The sequence below is a fragment of the Monodelphis domestica genome, chromosome 8, assembly GCF_027887165.1.
Source record: "Monodelphis domestica isolate mMonDom1 chromosome 8, mMonDom1.pri, whole genome shotgun sequence".
NCBI lineage: Eukaryota > Metazoa > Chordata > Mammalia > Didelphimorphia > Didelphidae > Monodelphis > Monodelphis domestica.
Window position 1 is genome coordinate 242,394,860 of NC_077234.1, and position 19,858 is coordinate 242,414,717.

General features: G+C 39.8%; 1 protein-coding gene across 4 annotated transcripts in view; it reads right to left on the bottom strand.

Annotated features, from left to right (window-relative positions):
* The window catches only part of CRYBG3 (crystallin beta-gamma domain containing 3), a 159,495-nt gene that overhangs the window by 52,677 nt on the left and 86,960 nt on the right, over window positions 1-19,858 (bottom strand). For all 4 annotated transcript variants that reach the window (XM_056806817.1, XM_056806818.1, XM_056806819.1 and 1 more), the window contains 4 exons: window positions 8,607-13,359; window positions 7,221-7,268; window positions 6,828-6,943; window positions 5,466-5,613 (listed from right to left, as the gene is read on the bottom strand). In XM_056806817.1, the coding sequence (XP_056662795.1) occupies window positions 5,466-5,613; window positions 6,828-6,943; window positions 7,221-7,268; window positions 8,607-13,359 (5,065 nt within the window). The remainder of the gene's footprint in view (window positions 1-5,465; window positions 5,614-6,827; window positions 6,944-7,220; window positions 7,269-8,606; window positions 13,360-19,858) is intronic.

Below are 19,858 nucleotides of genomic sequence, written 5' to 3' on the forward strand. Positions count from 1 at the left end.
ACCTTTCCTACCTCTACAAATTTAATCCTCATAAAGTACAGTTCCTTGTCAAGCAGTCCTCGGTGCAAAAACGCCTGCTAACAACTTCCCACCATCTCTCCCTTTGTTCAAACGCCAAGGCCCTCCGTGCGCTCTGACTTCCACGTGCCGATTCAGATTTCCTTTCCCGTTTCCTGCCATTCTGCTGGACTCAATCTAGTCAACCCTGAGATTTCCAAAGTATGGTCTGAGAGCCTTTCAAGAGGCCCACGAGGTTCAAAGGGCTCTCACAATGGTAGCTCGTGCAGAGGGCATCCATGATGTTTCCGGAGGAGCGAGGGCCCGAGACCAACAATACAAGACCCTCTGCCTCCAACTTCCCGCACCCAAGGACCGCGACCCAGAGAGGAGGTTCCACAGCTCCACGGCCAATCCGTTAGAGGAACTGACTTCCGCTTGTTCTTCGGAGGAGGAAACGGAATTACAGGGACTGCAAGTCTCTTGTCCAAGGTCTGGGATCATTCACAGAGCTTTTTGTCAGTCCCTTTCCATGTAGCACTTATATCATTGTGTACGTTTTCCTTTGTGTTCCTCTGGTCTATTCAATTAGGATACCATCTGCTTGCCATGCACTGGGGTGGCCCCAGAGCCCGCTCCCCCCCCCCCCCCCCCAGCCTCCTCACGCCTCTCACAGGGCTCCTCCAGGGCTTCTCACGCCCCTCCCAGCTCAAAGTCCCCGCCCCGCCCCGATGCTGCGGTCATGCAGAGAAGCCCGCCGGCTCCTGCAGATGCTGGTCAGGCTCGAGCACGCTAAGAGCGCCTGGCGACAAGGCGGCCCGAGGCGTCCTTCCCCGGGGAGGCCCGTCCAGTTCGGTTTAGACGACACCCCGACACCCAACGCCTTTACACGCGGCCCCGTAAGTTTCCTTCGTCGGACATTCACAGCACAACAGAGCGTCGAGCGACAAGCACGGCTGCCCGAGGGTCTCCCCAGAGGTCCGCGGAGCGTTCACGCGCCACCACAGTGAAGGGCGCTCCCGGTAGCGTCCTCTGCACCGTCCTATGCCAGCAGCGCTTTGGGCTTTGGGCCATCTGAACTGCGGGAACACCGGAGCTTCAAGCTAAAAGAATGAGGGGTTTCCAGGACAAAAGAGGTCACAACCCATAAGAAACAGCTAATCTCCCATCACGCGTGTCCCTAACCACTTCGACTAAAAGCTTAATTTACTGTTCTCCTTTTTATGTCATTTTCCTGCTAAATGAAACAAAAGCTACTCTGCTTTATGATCATTCTGTGGGTCTATTTACAGAAAGTGTGTGAGTGTGTGTGAGTGTGAGAGTGTGTGAGTGTGAGTGTATGTGTATGTGAGTGTGCGTGAGTGTGCGTGAGTGTGAGTGTAAGTGTGAGTGTGTGTGGGTGAATGTGGGTGTGTGTGAGTGTATGTGTGAGTGTGTGAGTGTATGTGTGAGTGTGAGTGTATGTGTGAGTGTAAGTGTGTGAGTGTATGTGTGCGTGAGTGTATGTGTGTGAGTGTGTGTGAGTGTATGTGTGTGTGAGTGTATGTGTGAGTGTGTGTGTGTGTAAGATTTCTATTCGGTGCTACCAGGCCCTGCCAAGGATCTGCACACCCATTAGCCCGTCTGAGAAGCCTTGTTTCCCAAGCAGTGGAGGTGAGTTTGTGCCGGGGCCCCCTGGGCACCCCTTCCCCAATCCCCTGGGAACGGCGGCCCCCTGTACAGAGTGTTACTCCAACACAAACCTACAGGCAGCCCAAACAAAGCCTGAATGCGGTGGTCCTGACCACACTTCAGAGCCAGGCCGGCCAACCCGGAACAAAAGGTACGTCCTCCACAGCGTCGCCCGGCTGGCAGCTTCCCAGGGCTGGTCCTCGGGCCGGCCAAGCAGGACAAGGCGATGCGCCCTCCGGCACGACAAGGAAATGGCTTCCCCCAGCATGCCCAGCGCTTTCAATGATCCTGAAGTGGCGCCATCTCCCGCTCTGCAACTGCCTTTCACTTCAGAGAAGTCTGCTACGGCACAAGTCCCTGACGCGGTTAGGAAAAGAGCGTCCAGAATGTAACACCCTTTTCCAGATGAGTTTGATCGACACCCATTCGCGTCCTGCCTTCATCTGGGGTGCAGTGGGGTAGACAGGGTTGGGCCAGGAAGACTTGGATTCAAATCCTGCCTCAGATGTCGACTAGCCCTGTGACCCTGGACAAGTCAATTACATTCCTTTTGATTCCGTTTCCTCATTTGTAAAAGGGATCGGAGGGAGTCAATGCTTCTAAGGTCTCTTTTGGCTAAATCTTTGCTCCTCTGCCACTCTACCACTATCTAAAAGACTTGGATAAATCAGCTTTTTTGGTCGCCGTGTCAACCATGATAACTGATTTTGAAATGACAAGTCACTAGAATCTGCAGGTCTTATACTCTAGCCACATCCTCTTATCCTATACTTTTAGACATTTTAAATACTACATTTATACAAATGTAGAATTTTACAAAGCAGTCAGGTACAGGACTAGAATCTGGGTCTGGCATCAGGAAGACTCATCTTCCTGAGCTTAGATTGATTTCAGATATTGTGTGACCTTGGACAAGTCACTAAATCCTGTTTGCCTCAGTTTCCTCATCTGTAAAATGAGCTGAAGGACATGGCAAACCACTCCAGCATTTTTGACCAAGAAAATCCCAATAAGGTCACAAAGAGAGAGACACAACTAAAAATGACTAAACAAAGAATTTTAAATTAATCTCTAATACAGTTAATTTTATTTAGATCTGGTTCATTATTTTAGCTAATGAAATGTCTTTGCATCCTGATTCAAATGACCCCTTAGCTATTACTACTAGCTCCATATCATATTCAATTCTGACAAGCACATCTTCATTGATAAAATTATATGCTAGAGCTATCTTGAAATATCTTAAAAGAGGCAGCTGGGTGGCTCAGTAGGTGAGATCCTGGGTTCAAATCTGCCCTCAGACATGTGCCCAGCTCGGGCAAGTCACTTGACCCCCACTGCCTAGCTCTTACCACTCTTCTGCCTTGGAGCCCATTCCCAGAAAGGGTTTAAAAAAACAAAAACAAAAAAACACATCACCAACTCCTCAGAGTGGCCCAAATCAGATAAAGTATTTGTAACTGGGGAATGTTTAACAAAATTTAACAAACAAATGAAAACACAACAAACATAGATAATATCACATTTAAAATAACATGCAATAGGCAGAAATCCTTATGTGCACATGAGTGGTCCTCTGGCATTCCCAGACCTTCATAGGCTGCCTCGTTCCCTCCGGCAGGGACTCTGCTTCCTCAATGCTCCTCGCTCGCCCCAGTGACATGCTATCTCAGTGGCTGTCTCCCAGGCCTGGAATTCTCTTGCTCCTCCTCCCTGGCTCCTGGTTTCTTTCAAGTCCCACCTAAAACCTCACCTTCCAGAAGATGCCTCTCAACTCTACTGCCTTCCCTTGGCTGAGGATCCCCACTTCATCCCATGTAGAGCTTGTTTGTACACAACTCCACTATGAAACTGTGGACTTCTTAACTAGAGGAATGGGCTTTGCCTTTCTTTGAAGCCTCCTTTGAAGGCTCAGCAAAGAATATGCCCACAGTGTGTGCTTAATAAATGTTTACTGACTGACTCTTTAGCAAGAAACAAAATCGAAACTGAAAGCAAAACTCCAATTTTGAAGATTCTGGAGTATGACAAAGAAAAGAACGTAAGTGGAAGAAGAAAAAGCAACATATGACAACTAAAATGCAGAGAGAATCAAAAGGGAAAAATAAAAATTGAGAAATGAAAAATTAGAGTAAGAATATAATGATGGAAAATGCTGGTTAAACATTACTGAATTATTACTCATTGTAGCTGCTTCAAAGTATATATTTTTCTACTTCAAAACCATTATGACATAGCTGAGCAGTTTGGAAAATTCCCACATCTTCCCCCTAAATTTATCTAGTCAACTGATAACAGCGCTTGGACTCTACTATAATAATGAGGTAGGGGGAGCAATGTGTGATAAATTTGAAGGGGTATATAAAGGAGCCTAATCTGAAGAATTAAAAACTTTCAGCAGAAAGAAGGCCGCTACTCTCGTCCCTTTTGTAGGCGCAACCCTCACAAGGCGATGTGCAGAAACTTGAGATATATGCAGAAACTGAATATTCAGAGCTGGATGGGGTCTGCAAAGAATTTACAGATTTTAGAAATGAACTGTGGGCCCACATAAACTTGACTGTTTAATGACAGTTTTTTAATCCGGCTAAGAGGTTGTCATTTCCCCTAGAAAGTGTAATATTGTACGCACCTCTAGTAAGAGATCTTTAGAGACAAGCTTTCTGTGAAATGATTCATGGGCGAAACTAGGCGTGTAAATCTGGGAGATTTCAACATGCTTATTTCCCAAAGAATCACAGGGGGGTTGTGGGAAGGGAGCCCCTTCCTCCTAGGATTGTGAACTTTCTGCCACTGGCTTGGCTGGAACTCTCCAAACAGAGAAACTTTGACTGGCTCCTGAGATGTGCTAGACCAATGCACAGGAAAAAGCCGCGACATGGAGAAGGAAACTACAAAAATGAGACCAGAGAGTAGGCTAGGTCTTGTGTCTGGAGATTTTTGTCTGAGAGCTTGTCTGCGATCGGACATTGGTCACTGGGGTGGAAGACGTGAGCTGTGAAGATTAGGGTGTCAGGCTAAGAAATATTTTTTCTATTTCCTTCCTTCCTTATTTCTTTCTAATATATTAAAATTAAATTGTTAGAAGCTACTATCATCCTTGTGACTTAAGGGTTAATTACTTTATAAATGCAACCACACCAATTTTAAACTAATATTATATTTCCAAACAAATTTCTAAATATTACATTTTGCATATTGCACTATAAATTTATAAAACAGGCAGTAAAGAAAATATTATAGGACTCATCCAATCATAGTGAAGATATGATTATAGTTTTCCAGTTACAAGGAAAATCTGAAGACCAAATCATTACAGACCAAAAATACCCGATTCTAGTACTTAGCCCAAAGACAAAACAAAAATTCCACAAACTGATTTGTGACTTTAAGCTTAGAAATCCTTGATAAGAAGGATTAAAGAAAGGTCCAGATTTGTCTCAATGTCCCTGATTGTAATTTTCTTTTTATATAAAAACCAAAAAAAAATCAAACCATGAAAAAAAAACACAAATACCTCTATTTATAGACATGATGATATTCATCCACTGAAGCATACTACTGGTAAAATCCTTATTTTTCCTTTTCTCTGAATAATTTACATTTCATTTAAAAATGCAACATCAAAAGTCACATCTTCAAGCACAAATGCTTAAAGGAAAACAATTCAGCTAGCAATCAAATGAACACCATTAGTATCAAGAATATTAAAATATTTTAAATAAAATATTACTATAAGTAGACCCCTTCCACATAAAAAAATAGTGGGAGACAAAAAACAAAAACATTTGAGATACCTTCAATACTCGCTTGATAGAGCCAATCACAAAGTTTCTCGTTTGGTGCTTTTTACTCCGAAAAATCCAGTCACGGTTGAGCACTTTTTCTCCTTCTTCTAAAACACATTTATGGCCTTGGAAATGCGGCTTCTCATATAAAATCCAGCTAAAGTAACAACAATAACAACAGAATCATCAAGGTATAGACAGCTTGTTTTAAGAGACCTTCCAAAACTAGTTATTAGAAATCACACCACTTCTGATTTCCCTAGATTTATACGAATTACCTTTTTCCCAAGAAAAGTACAAAATCCTACTTTTAAGTACTGTTTATATTTTAAAATCTTTATCCAATGAGATTGTTTTGTTTTTTTAAAGGAACAGAACACGGGGAACTTGGAAAGGAAAACTTGTTCTGCAGAAGTATGGAGTATAAACAGATATATGTGAGCATAGTGATATTTACTTATATACACTCATGTTGAGGGCACACAAAATCACAGCCCAACTTGTAACAGATGTTTTACACAAGAAAAAGCCAATAATAAACTGTACTGCTTATTTCAATGATAAGGCAGGCTACATAAAATGCAACATTAATTAATACTAGTAGGAAAGACTGAAAATTTCCTAAAACATTCTAGGCTTATACTAATTTTAATAAATCAACATGATAATATTCATTCCATAATAACTAAGCAAAAAAGAAAATAAGAGGTTTTCTATCACCTTTCTAGTCCATAAAACATATTGGTCAAAGGACATTTGAGCTACCCAAAATATTTTAAGCAAATTGTTCACATTTGCCTTCACATGCCTGAACATCCCACTGCTTCTGTGGACACTTCAGGTGCGTGCTGAAATGGCCGAAGTGCTACCATAGGAATTTGCTTGGTTAATGAAATAACACCAAGAAAATAAAACTACAAGTATTCGTTATAATATTCTACTGAATGACATATGGATTAGCATATCCATGTGGCTTCGTCCTGGATCCAAAAACCAAATAGCAGAGTGAACGTGAACAGGTCACCTCATTTCGTTAAGAGCAAGTTCCCCAATCTATCAAATGACAGCACCACCTCACAAGTTATTCTGAGGATCAAATGAGAAAAGGCAAGCCTTAAAGAAGTAAATATATGCACATTCCTATCTACAGATGAAAGTATGGCTTTAGCCAAGAAACTGAACTGGCTTACCTATTCTGCCAAAAATAAAGGAAGAGAATATTCACTGGATCATGAAAGCCTAATTTAAAAGTTTTCTTCTGTCAAGGAAACCAACAGAAATGGAATATAACTTACAGCTATGAATGAGATGTAAGGAAAAACATATACTTCAGAAAACAGACTTAAAAAAACTCCTATGAGGATTTCTTACCATCCTCTTACAACTCTGATGAATGCTCCATTTGGAAAGGTCCAGGAGGCAGCATCAAGAATGTCATTGTAAATCTCCTGTTTATATTTACTTCCATGAAGGTCATAGATGACCATCTGAAAACATACAATGACTAATTTAAAGAATGCATTTGAATTTCAGAAAAATGAAATATATGCTCAAAATGATTTCTACATATACAAAATTAATTAGTATAAATCCAAACCTACAGCAAAATAAAAATTTTCCATTCTAAGTCGCTTGAAAATAAGATTTAAAATTTCCTTTCCCCTCTTCCAAAACAATACCTCTTTTTCCTTCCCCCCCCCCCCCCTTCTCTTCCTCTGTCTGTCTGTCTCTTTCCGTGGATCTAGAGAAAATGATTAACCTTACCTTTCCAGGCCTGGGGTTACATTTCAGGCTTTGCTTATCAAAAGAATTCTGAAATTATAAAAACAAGTCATCAATATCCAAGGAAAAGTTAATTGGATAGCACAAGTTTCAAGTTTTGAACTTGAAAAACTGTTTCACATTATGATTATTGGCTGATCTGTAAAGCATTATTACTCACAACTTGACCAAGGCAGGAGAAGAGATAAAAATGTTGGCAATCCTAATAAAAGTTGTATCATCTCAAACATTACTAGCACACATGTACAGACACAGGCACACACTCCTAAGTAGTGTGTAAACTTAAATGAAGAAGAAGAATTTGCCTTCATAAAATGTTTTTCCAACAGACAAGTAGAAGTTCCAAATCTACTTTCAGCTGTTTTTCTCTGAACTATCCCAAGCTATTCTGCTCTACTTGGCATAACATAAAATAAAATCCCCACATGAACAAATGGATGTAAAAAGGTAGACAGTTATTCATAAAGCTAAAAATATGATTTTTCCTCAGGTAGAATATCTGGAAAGTTGCAACTTCCTGTTACATACAGGTGTACTTGTTCATATTTATGTCCTGAAAACATACATTCCCATAAAATGTTAAAGTGTTAGCTGATGAGGCCCTCAAACTCCAAACATCGGATGGTCACAAAAGGATCCACATTTTTGTTATACCCTATTGTATTTTCTCTCTCCTATAACTCTACATACATATATTCAAATAAAGAATAACACAGGAATCCATTTCCTTCATCAGCAGTTTCCTTTTGGCCTACCATCATCTTTTCTGGAGTGGTGACCCATCAGAGGAACAAGTATGGATGCATGCAACAGAAAATTGTAGAAGATTCTCATTTCAACTAGAATGAAACGTAAACGCTGCCAAAGAACTGTATGAATACACTGCTTTCAGTATTTCCATGTCAATGTTAACTGGAGAATTCTCTTTGTTTAATGTAATGTAACAATAATCCAACCAAAATTCCACTAACAAATAAATGTGCACTTGAATTACGGGATCGCTACCTCTAGGGCTACTTTTTTAAAAATGTGTCCCTCTGTTACTGTTGGCAAATCCAAGTGAGGAAAGTCTCCCTTCCAACGCAGAAGACCAAACTCTGCTCTTAGAGAGGTTCTAGGGCGTAGGGAAATGAGGTGGCAGGGATGAGTCACCCGGAAAATCAGCACGGTCTTCCTAGCACCCACGGCCTCTCTCTTGACTCTACTAGGCTGCATGCACTAATGCTACTTAAAGTAACGGAAGCCCCACGGAGCCCCCCTCGCCAGAACGCTCACCTGACTGTGCCCCTATGCTGTATCCCAATAAAAACTGGATCCCTTTACCATCTCTACTTCTAAAAACGAAGTGTTGGCAGTAAAACGGCTTACCTCGGGATAAGTGTTTAATGGGGGGCCCGGCTCCTGAAGAGCGCTGCCAGCCTTGGCTCCTTTCTCAGGTGACAAGGTTTTGGCAGTTTGCAGATACTGATGATAGGCACTCTTGAAAGACGAGTGCAGTTTAGAACTGAGGTCAGACTTCTGCAGAAAAGGGCCCGACGCGTGGTGAAGTGCGGCCTTGTCTGGCCACGGGGCAGTTGGCTGATTAGAGGTCGTGGCTTCATTGGAAAGAAAAAGCGGCATTTTGGAAGGCCTCGTTCCTTCTTGGTCCTCCCCTTCATAAGCGAGAGGGGCGCAATCTGCAAGCTGAAAAGCAGCCTGCTCTCTCTTTCCAGTTTTCAGAATATTCTCTTTATGTTGCAGGCCCTCCTCCTCCTCATCCACTATTTCTTCCTCTTCTGCCTCAAGCTTTTCTCCGTCATCAAAATTCATCCTTAAACGCTCTGACACTGATTGCAGAAGTGACAGCACAGAGGAAGGTTGACCAGAGCCGTCTCTTGACTTTGCACTAGATCCTCGGTGACCTGGTGAGACTTCACTAGACAGGATGTCATCCTGAGGGCTGTCGTCTTCATAGATGGGAGACAAGGCTAACGGGTAGACTTTGTACCTTTTTGCCTCCACTGATAAGAACATTTCAGAATTGTCACTGTCGAACATCTCGCTGGATTTGCTCTCCTTTTCAAAATGATGGACAAGGTCAGTTCTGCTTTCAGACCTCTCACATACCAAAACAGGCTGCAGACAGTTGGTGGGCTCATCGGGAAAGCCCAGCGAGTGTGCTCCCTCTTCTTCAGCGGGTAAATACTGAGCCTCCTCTTGAAGGGGCTCTTCGTACAAAATGGTGAAAGAAGGGTTACTTTGCTCATCTTGTGGTATAAAAGCTAAATGTGGCTGTTCGTTGGCAAAGTCATAACTTAGATTTCTTTCTTTCCCACACACTGCAGTCATGTATAGATTCTTCTCTGTCCTTCCTTTGGGATCTTCAGATAGAAAATCTGGTGTCATAAAACCAATATTTACTTTACAATCCTTACTTAATGTAGGTAACTCATAGTCCTCAAACTGTGACTTCGTCTTCTCGTCACCTGGTGCCACACTTTTCGTTATTTCGACAGGTCTCATTTCAATTTTCCCCAAATTCCCTTCAGTATTCATTTGGTATATTTTCCCCACTTCAAAAATAGCAGGTACCACTTTACTTTCCCCAATATTCCCTTCAACAACGTTTTGGCTTTTTTCCCCCATTCCTAAGATATTGGTTATTGCCAAGCCGGCTTGTGTAATATTCATATCGTCTTTACACGTTTTTTCTATTTTTAACTTGGGCGATGTCACGGAAGCTTTTTCACCATTCCCTTCGTTATCTTTTTGAAATGCCTTTTCTATTTCTAGCCTGACAGGTGCCATTTCATCACTGTTCCTTTCACATGGTTCTCCCATTTTGATACTGTCGGGCGTTCCTTCTACTTTTATAAGATTTACTCCACTTCTTTTGTATGATTTTCCCATTTCTAAGATTGAAGGCATCAACTCGTTTTTTCCTGCATTTAATTCAGCATGTATTGTGTATGCTTTTCCCATTTCTAACAATGAGGGCATCAGCTCGCTTTTCCCTATATTTAATTCAGTGCTTTTCTTGAATACTTTCCGCATTTCTACCATGGAAGGCTCCATTTCAATTTTGCCTAAGCTTAATTCAGCATCTTTTCTGTAAACTTTCCCCATATCTAACATGGCTGTGGGCAGTGGTTTAATACTGTGTCCTGGCAGGCATTTTTCATTAATACATACAACGCTATCAGAAAAACTGCCTTTGGACGTGCTAGGTTGGTGGGTGTACGCTTCCTCCTTAATGAAAGGGGTCCACTTGAGATTTAAGACAAACGCTCCCGTGTCCTCTGTCTGCGTTTTGTGGTTGCCCATACACTCGAGCTGCGCTGGCAGCCTTTCTCCTTTACTTTCTTCTTTGGCACAGGCTGATGGCAGACCTTTGTCATCGAAGCCTTTGTCAGACGTGTTCTCTGGGAGTGAAACATCTGGTTCTGGCAACTCTGCACCATCAAACTGTCCCAATCCATTTCCAGCACACGAGCTTTGAGGGTAAGGCACTAGTTCTGTTTCTTTGGCTGAATCTGTGTTGTTCTCTAAATTAATTTTAGCCAAAGGGCTTTCTGAGTCTTTGTTTTCACTGCCTTTAGTTATGCTTTGGTGTTCTGACTCCTCCAAGGCCAAGAATTCTTTAGCCAAATACAGTGGTTTAATAATATCACTGCTCAGAATCTTGGTGGCACGGGCCTTTTCAGGATGTCTGGTATGGCTCCTAAACTTCGTCTTTCTGGAATGATCACTTATCACAATTTGTTGGGCACGATGAATCACCTCCCTGACCAATTCCTTTGCTTTGATTGTTAAAAAATCAGACCCATCCATTTTATCAATATCAATAAGGAGATTCCTCTCACCAAGAGTAGTTAAAACTTGGGCTTTTTCTTCTCTTTTGTCTTCTGCCACATTTTCAACACTGCACTCATCCAAATGGCCTGGTAGCTGAATCAGTGCCTTCACTTCTTCTTCAGATGTTTTTCCTCCAGGGGCCTCTTCTTTCAGGGTAACTGCATCACACTCCACGTAGTTAAGCCCTACTTCCAGAGGCTTCAGTTCTTTCCTGTCAGAGCTCAAACTTACATCAACCAACGTATCAGCCTTTTTAAATAAACCACTGTTGGAGTCCAGAGATTTGTCATGTGCTCTTTTCCTGGTTTCTGTGGCCTCAGCTGAGGCTTCAGAACACTGTTGGCTTGAGCTGTTAACTGACACTGTGGCACTAGCAACGGTCTGAGCATCAGCTTCTATGGCATTTTTCAGCACAGCAGCAGTTAGATAATTGAGCCCTAGCTTTCCAGCATGAATCTTAGGGACATCCCTGCCGTATCTATGGCACGGCATTTTGGTCACTGCCTGGTTGGCTTTTTCAAATTCCCAGGGGCTGTTGGCAGATATCATCATAACTAAGGAAGTATCGTCACCTGTGAGATCTGCAGCAGTTTTCAAAATTTCAAAATTATCACTGGGTTTAGATGAATTCACATCCATGTTAGCGTCTTCAGGTTTACCGATGAAAGAGGAAATGCTCTTAGAACTGTCACCTAATAAATTATTTTTTTCATAATGCCTTTCAAATGAAGCTGTTTCTTCTGACCTCAGCATAGAGGAAACTTCAAGAGAACTTTTGGCTTTTAATTTAGAAGAGGCTTTTGCCATAACCTGTAAGGTGCTGTCGTCTTGTTGGGATTTAGGCAACATATTAGAGGAGCTGAGCCCTATTCCAGATTTATAAGAAAGTATTTTAGTGTCATCAATGTCTCCAGGTTCATGACAGTCAAGAAAAAGGGTATCCTCATTAGCATATGTCACTGACCTCACGACTTGATTGTCATGGCCACAAAGCAAATCCTCTATCACACCACTCTCAAAAACAAGTGGGGTTTCATTTGGGGATCTCTGATAACTTTGTGGTATTGCCATAAGGCGCATATCTTTACATTTTGAGTCAGATGGAGAAATCTCAACGGGGTAAATCTCTTCAGAGTCAACATCATGGAGGACTAGATTAATTTCCTTGGCTGTAGTAGAAGGAACAATTTTATTCTGTTCGTGTTCTGTACAAGGCCTCATATTCTTTAAAATTGGAGCTTCCCACTTTCCGAAGATGCCACTTTCAGAATCAATGGTAGGAGTGGAATCATAAGAATCAGTCTTTTCACATTCAAGGACGGGAGGTGTTTTTTCATTGTTAACATCTGAAGAGCTAATAAAAACTTCGGCCAACTCAAGATTCTCAGATTCAAAGGAAGACACTGAAATATGGTTCCTATTAAATACTTCAACTTTCAGTTCAGGTGTTATGCTGTTTTGTATACAACCTGCCTTTTCTGACTCCTTAACAGATTGTAGAGAGGGAGGATCATCTTGAATTATTATAATACCTTGAGACACTTTATCTGATGACCCAGAATCAAAGCTCTGATTTTCTGTTATAACAATATAATCAGCGTCTTTTGGTAAAGATCCAACCATTTCATTTTTTGCACATAATGTGTTATCTGGGGATGAGAGTTCATTAGTGGAGATTTCTTTCTCCTTTGTATTTTCTTTAACTTGCATATTTTTCTGTAAGCCTTGAATAATTGGTTTGTTTTCTTCATTTATGTGCTGAAAATACTCTCCTCTTTGCTCTGATGTTCTACCATTCTTCAAAAAGTTGTTTTCTAAAGTGGTTTTTTGATTCACACACCTCTGAAAAGCAGGATTTCTAGGGTCTTTGGTATCATTTTCTATTAACACTGATCCTATTATATTGTCTATTTTATAAACAGGTACATAATTTAAAGGATGCTTATAACAGGACTCAACTATAGAACTTGAGCTATTTTCAGTAGATGATGAGGACCCGCTTCTCTTACATTCTTTATAATTACTGTTATTTAAAATCACGTGCTTTAAAGGGCTTTTGAGCAGATCTGTCTTGTAGTTGATAGGTGAATTTGGAGAGAGTACAGTCTCAGACTCACTTTCATTTCCAGTTTGAGTACTTGTACTAGAATCAGAAGTTTCATCTGCTTTTTGTGCGGAAGTTAAAGTCTCTAATTTGGTGTGTTTTCTCATAATTTTCAAAATTTGTCTGGGACCCCGGTAAGTTGAATATGTAGTTGAAGGTATCTCAGGTTCACATGCTACGTTTCTATAATGAGAAGTTTCAGACCATCAGGAAATGTAATTAATACATTACATTAATATCATAAGTTGTGATGAAAGTCTCACCTTCAGTCACCACTCAAAACACAACAATGTGGACATCTTTGTAGCAATACAATTCAATAGACATTTGTTAAATACCCATTATTATTCTAAGCTCTGAAGGTACAAGATAAAAAGTTTAAAGTCCCTTTCCTTGAGATGCTTATGTATGTTCTCATTTAATTTTCACAAGGTATTTTTAAAATAGGTAAATTAAATAATAATAGCTAACATTTATACAGCACCTACTTTGTGCTAAGTGCTTTGCAAATATCTCATTTTTTCTTCACAACATCAAGAGTTAGTTGCTATTATCTCCATTTTTACAGATGAGAAAACTGAGGCAAATCGAGGTTAACTGAACTGCTCAGTCACACAGCTAGTATGTATCTGATGTTGGATTTAAACTCAGGTACCCCTGGTTCTAGACCCATGATGACAAACCTATGGCACGCATGCCATCTCTATGGACACCAACAGATCCCTGGCTTGGCTGGTTGGGAGGCTGGCCCCACCCCCAAAAGCAGGGAGTAGGGAATTCTAGCCTTTCTCCACTATTACCAGGACTAGGGAAGCTTCTCTCTCTACCCCCTCCCCCCCAGGCTCCCTACAGGTCCTAGGAGCAGAGCAGCTATGCTAGCCATTCCCCTCAGATTGGTAATAGATTCTCTGCACCCATCACCTTGTAAGAGGTACAAAGTCCCTTGCGGACCCTTACTGGGTGAATAGAACAGGTAGCAGTCCTGCTTTTGTAAGCAAAGAATTAATTGGGTCCAGGTGCTCCTGACTGCACTGAACCCAATTAAAATAACTCCCTGAGTAAATCTAGGGCTGAGCCCCTGAGGGAATGTGCTAATCAAATCTTCCCTAATCCTTCAAAGGAAGATGGAGATGAAATCACACACCCAGCCCAAATGGGGGGATCAAACCAGCTAACACCTGGATGGGGAGGGGGGATCCCCATCCAGCCATCCCCTCTACCCCCACTGCTATAAAACTAGAAGGGCAGAATACATGGACTCATGTCTCTCCCATTAAACCATTTATCCCCCCAGAAACTGGTGGGGGTCTTCTCCTGGGTTTTTAACTATGTGTACCCAGCTACCTGGGCAGATAATTCCCTAATTCAATTAGCAGTAGCTAAGGCAGGGCCCTCAAAAGATAAGAAAATCCTAGGCCCTATTAGTGGTCTCCCTGCCTCAAAGGCCTACCAAATGCGAGGCCAGTTCTAGAGGCAGATTTTCACTTTGAATATCCCCAGGCCCAGCACAGGGGGATGATGCTCATTCAGGATGGATGGTCACTGACCTTTTTCCTTTTAATACGACTCATGCACAGTGTAGAAATTGCACTGGGAACCCTGTCATCTCCAGGAAGGGAATGAAGATGTGTTCTTCTAATTGTACATAACTGTACATACTGGTATCCTAATATAACATCAGAGGCCACACCCCTGCATGCAGTCAGAGGGGCAGGACCCGCAGTGTGGGGGTGGATGGCAAAGGGGGGGGGGGGAGTTGCAGGCACTGACACAGTCTGAAGGTGAGGCATGGCACAGGGTCCCTAAAAAGTTCAAAAAGGTTCCCCCCATCATTGCTCTAGGTCAAGTACTCTCTACCGGTTGCCACCTAACTGCCTACTATTCCTCCTGCTTTAGAGAGGGTATATAAAAGAATTAGAGAGGTTTCAATGATTTATATGACATCACATACCAGTGACAGGTAAAGTAGGAATCTGAATTTGGGTCTTCTGACTATAAATACAGTGTTCTTTTCATTGCAACATAGCTATTTCCCATTCCATGCCATTTTGAAAACTGCTAATTGTTTTTAAAAGCTAAATTTAAGCAATAACACTGAAGTTAAACCTGAATGGAGCTAACATTTAAAAGTGATAGTTTTTGATAATAACATTAAAACTTCAGAAAGATCATTTAACCTTTATGGGGCACTTAAAAATATCTTTTATATAAAATATTTATATTACACATTAAAAGTACACTGAACTAAAATTTTAAAAAACAAGCCCATTATATAGCTGAAAAAGACTTGGACTTCAGGCCAAAAAGAACACAGATTCTAATATCCCTTTAGACACTTACTAACATCATTTTTTGAGCCTCAGTTGTTATGAAATTTAAAAATAGGAATAATACTGATATTGTCTACCTAACAGGGTAGCTAGCTATTAGGCACAAATGAGATCTAGGATGTAAAATGTAAAAAATCTTTAAAGCACTTGTCATTGTGTTATTGTCATTAGGAGGTCTAGTTTGACCATTATCTGTGAAATCTTGGTTGAAAAAGTTGATTTGTTCCTTATTTGAAAAATAAAAAGGGTTGTACAAGTGGATCTCTTTCTACAACAACACTCTCCCCCCAATTGCAAATTGCAAAACTTAGTAGCCTAGTATTTTTAAGGGCCAATTTTTAAGTTATATAACCCACAGATATCAAAACAATTAACTTATTAATTATACTTAAAGTTCTTCATATTCACCTGGAGATTTTCCAGATCTGCAAGGATGGTATTTCTGGAAGTGCTCTGAGGAGATAATCCACCTCTATATTGCTGCAAATCACCATTTCTATCTTAGGACTATTTGGTTTTGTGTGTTTGTATGCACATAACCACATGTATTTTAAATAGAAATAATTATTATTAAAGGTTGCTAAGGTATCAAAGTTGACTTTCTCCACCCACCCACCCTCAAATGAAATGAAACACTCAGAACAACCAACAGCACTTACATGAAGGATCACAAAGATATAAGCCTGTCATTCTCAACATTAATAAAAATATAGATGCCACTGCACTTTGAGCTCCTCATACCACATTTGGAATCACATGGGCAGTTCAAGACACTTTATTTTTAGAGTAAAATTGGCAAAGTGAAAGAATTCAAAAGGGAGGTAGCTAGGATGTTGAAAGTACATCCTACAACAAAGGGTTTAATGGGAATGGAGGTGAAAGGGCAAGGGCATGTGTTCAACTTGAAATAAAAAGTAGAGAAGGGAAGAGAGAAAAACTGGCTTGAAATACTTGAAGTTCTCTCATATGAGACACAGTCTTACTTTGTATTGCTCCATAGTCCAGAAATATAAATAGTGGAAGTTAGAGAAAAAGATTTCATATCAACACAAAGGAAAAACTTTTTTAAAGAATTATAAATTTCCATGGCAAATGTAGGAGCCCTCGATTTGGAATCAAAGGACCTTTGTTCAAAATCTTAGCTCCTCTTTTGAAGTACCTATGGAATCTTAATCACTTAGCTACTAGGCTTCAGTTCTCTTATCCATAAACTGAAGAAGTTGGAGTAAATGGTTCCTTCTGGCTCTAAATTTGATGGTCTTTACAAGAAACCCATTTGAAGAAGGTAGAAACATAGAGTAAAGGTAAGGGGCTAGAGTAGAATCTATTATGCTTTAGCTGAAATTTTTAAAAAGCAGGGGTAGTAGTAACAATGATCTCAGACAAAGCAAAAGCAAAAATAGTCTAATTAAAAGAGTCAAGGAATGAAATTACATCTTAATAGAAGCTACCACAGAAAATGAAGAAATATTCACACTAAACATAAACATAGCAAATGGAATAGTCTCCACATTCTTAAAGGAAAAGTTAAAGGAGTTACAGGAAAAAAACATGGTAAAACAGTATCGTTTCCAGTTTATAGTGGGTAGCCTCAATTTTCCCCTCTCAGAACTAGTTAAATCTAATGAAAAAATAAAAAATTAAGAAGTTATGGAGGTAAAGAAAATCTTAGAAAAGTTAGATATGAAAGACCTCTGGAGACAAATGAATGGGATATATACAAAAATTAACTGTGGCATAAAAACCTCACAACCAAATGTAGAAAAGCAGAAATATTAAATGCATACTTTTCAGTCCATAATATAATAAAAATTGCATTTAATAAAGAACTGAGGAATTATAGACAAAAATTTAATTGGAAAATAATCAAATCCTAAAGAACGAGTGGTTCAAAGAACAAATCATAGAAATAATCAATAATTTCATTAAAGAGAATGACAACAACTTGACAACATACCAAAATTTATGGGATATAGCCAAAGCAGTACTGAAAGGAAAATTTCTCTCTCTAAATGTTTACATCATTAAAATAAAGAGTAGATAAAAAACCTAGAAAAAGAACACATTTTAAAACCTCAATTAAATATCAAATTGGATATCCTGAAAATCAAAGAATAAATAAAATTGAAAGCAAGAAAACCACTGAATAAATAGTAAGACCTGATTTTATAAAAAATCAAATAAACTATTGTTTATTTGATTTTTTAAAAAAGAAAGTCAAATTATTAGCATCAAAATTGAAAAGGGTAAACTCATCACCAATGAAGAGGAAATTAAATTATTGAGCAATTATTGAGAGCTCTTTTGCTTAATTACACGCCAACAGTTTGACAATCTAAGCAAATAGTTGAATATTTACAAAAATAAAAACTACCCAGATTAACAAAAGAGGAAATAGAATACTTAAATAACTATCTCAGAAAAAGAAATTGAACAAGCCATCAATTAATTCCTTAAGAAAAAAAATCCCCTATTGTCAAATGGATTCATGAGTGAATTCTAGCAAACATTTAAAGAATAATTAATTCTAAATACTTTATAAACTATTTAGAAAATAGTTGAAAGAAAACTACTAAATTTCTTTTATGACACAAATATAGTGCTGATACCTAAACCAGGAAGAGCAAAAACAGATAGACTAATTTTTCTAAAGAATACTGATAGAAAGATTTTAAATAAAATGATAGCAAGGAGATCATAAAAGTACAATTTCTTCATTCTGATACAAATAATTTTCATATATTTATAATTATCTTTTTTTTTCATTACATTGATTTTTCTTAGAAACAACCTCCACCACCAAAAAAAAAAAAAAATCTTACAGTCTAGTTTGCTTCTCCACACTTCTATTTCTCCCTTCACCTGACTCCTGCTATGGAAACACACTCCAGCTCTTCTACTTACTATATGTGGATGCCTCTCCGACCTTCTTCCTCCAGATCACACCCTCTAACCATAAGTATCCCTTAGAGTTCTATCTTGGGCCTTCTTCTCCCTCTCTAACACTTTACTTGATAATCTCAGCAACTCCTAGTTCTAGGTCTATAACGATTCCCTAATCTCCCTATCCTACCTCAATCTTTCTGCTGACTCCAGATTTTACATCTCTCTAACTGCCTTTCAGGCAGATGATGTCAAAGTGGATGGCCAGTAGAAATCTTAAACTCACATGTCCAACAGAACTTATTATCTTCCTCCTTAAATACTATCCCTCTCCAATCTTTCCAATTACTGTAGAGGATACTACCATTTTCCCAAGCCTCAGGTTCATCCTGGCTTCCTCATTATTTCTCACCTCCCCATACCCAAGCTGCTGTCCAGACCCAACAATTTCACCTTCTCAGTGTCTCTCAAATATGCCCCCCCTCTCTTCTCTGGCACTTCCACCATCTCTATGTCTTCATCATCTCATTCTTGCTGGTGGGTTTGTCTGCCTCATACCCACTCTCCAAACCATCTTCCAATTTTCAATGTGATTTTCCTAAGGCACAAGTCACTCCTCTACTCCATACACTCCAGTGGCTTCCTATTATCTCCAGGATCAAATACAAAATGCTCTCTTTGGCATTCAAAGACCTTCATAACCCAACCTTCTGCATTTCTAGTTTTCTTATACCCTATATCCCAACAAATATTTTTAGATCCAATGACATCAGCCTCCTGGCTCTTCTGCCATGAAGATATGCTATCTCTCGGCTACAGGTATTTTTTTCTGGCTTTCCTCCACTCCTAAAGCATCCCCCCTACTCTACTACAACTAATAATCAATCTGACTTCCTTTAAATCCCAACTAAAATTCAATCTTCTCCAGGAAGCCTTCCCCAATTCCTCTTAATTCTAGTACGTTCTCTCTCTTAATTATTTCCTACTTAGCTGTATATAGCTTGCTTTGTATAGATTTGTTGTTAGATTAGTAAATTCCCATTAGATTGTAAGCTCCTTGATGGCAAGGGCCATCTTTTGCTTCTTTTTGTATCCCCAGTGCTTAGCACAATGACTACATATACTAGGTGCTTAATTAATGGTTAATGATTGAATAAGGTTGAATGAACAACTTTTGAGGCCCCTTTTAGATCTCAATCAAAGATATAATAGTAAAAGGAAAGAGACAAAAGAGAAGCAAAACAAAATGAAACACTTGTTTCCTTTGAGGCACCTATCAAAAGCTTGCACATTTAGCTGGAGAGCACTACAGGAAGTGTGAATCATCTCAGTCTCCAACAATTAAAAAAAGTTGAAATCATCACTAGCAAACTGCTTACATATGCCTTAAGATAGGGCATAATTACTCGGTTAAAGGGAAAGTCTCAGTCTCCCAGAGCCAAACTGAAAACAACTATTAAGAGTGGGCA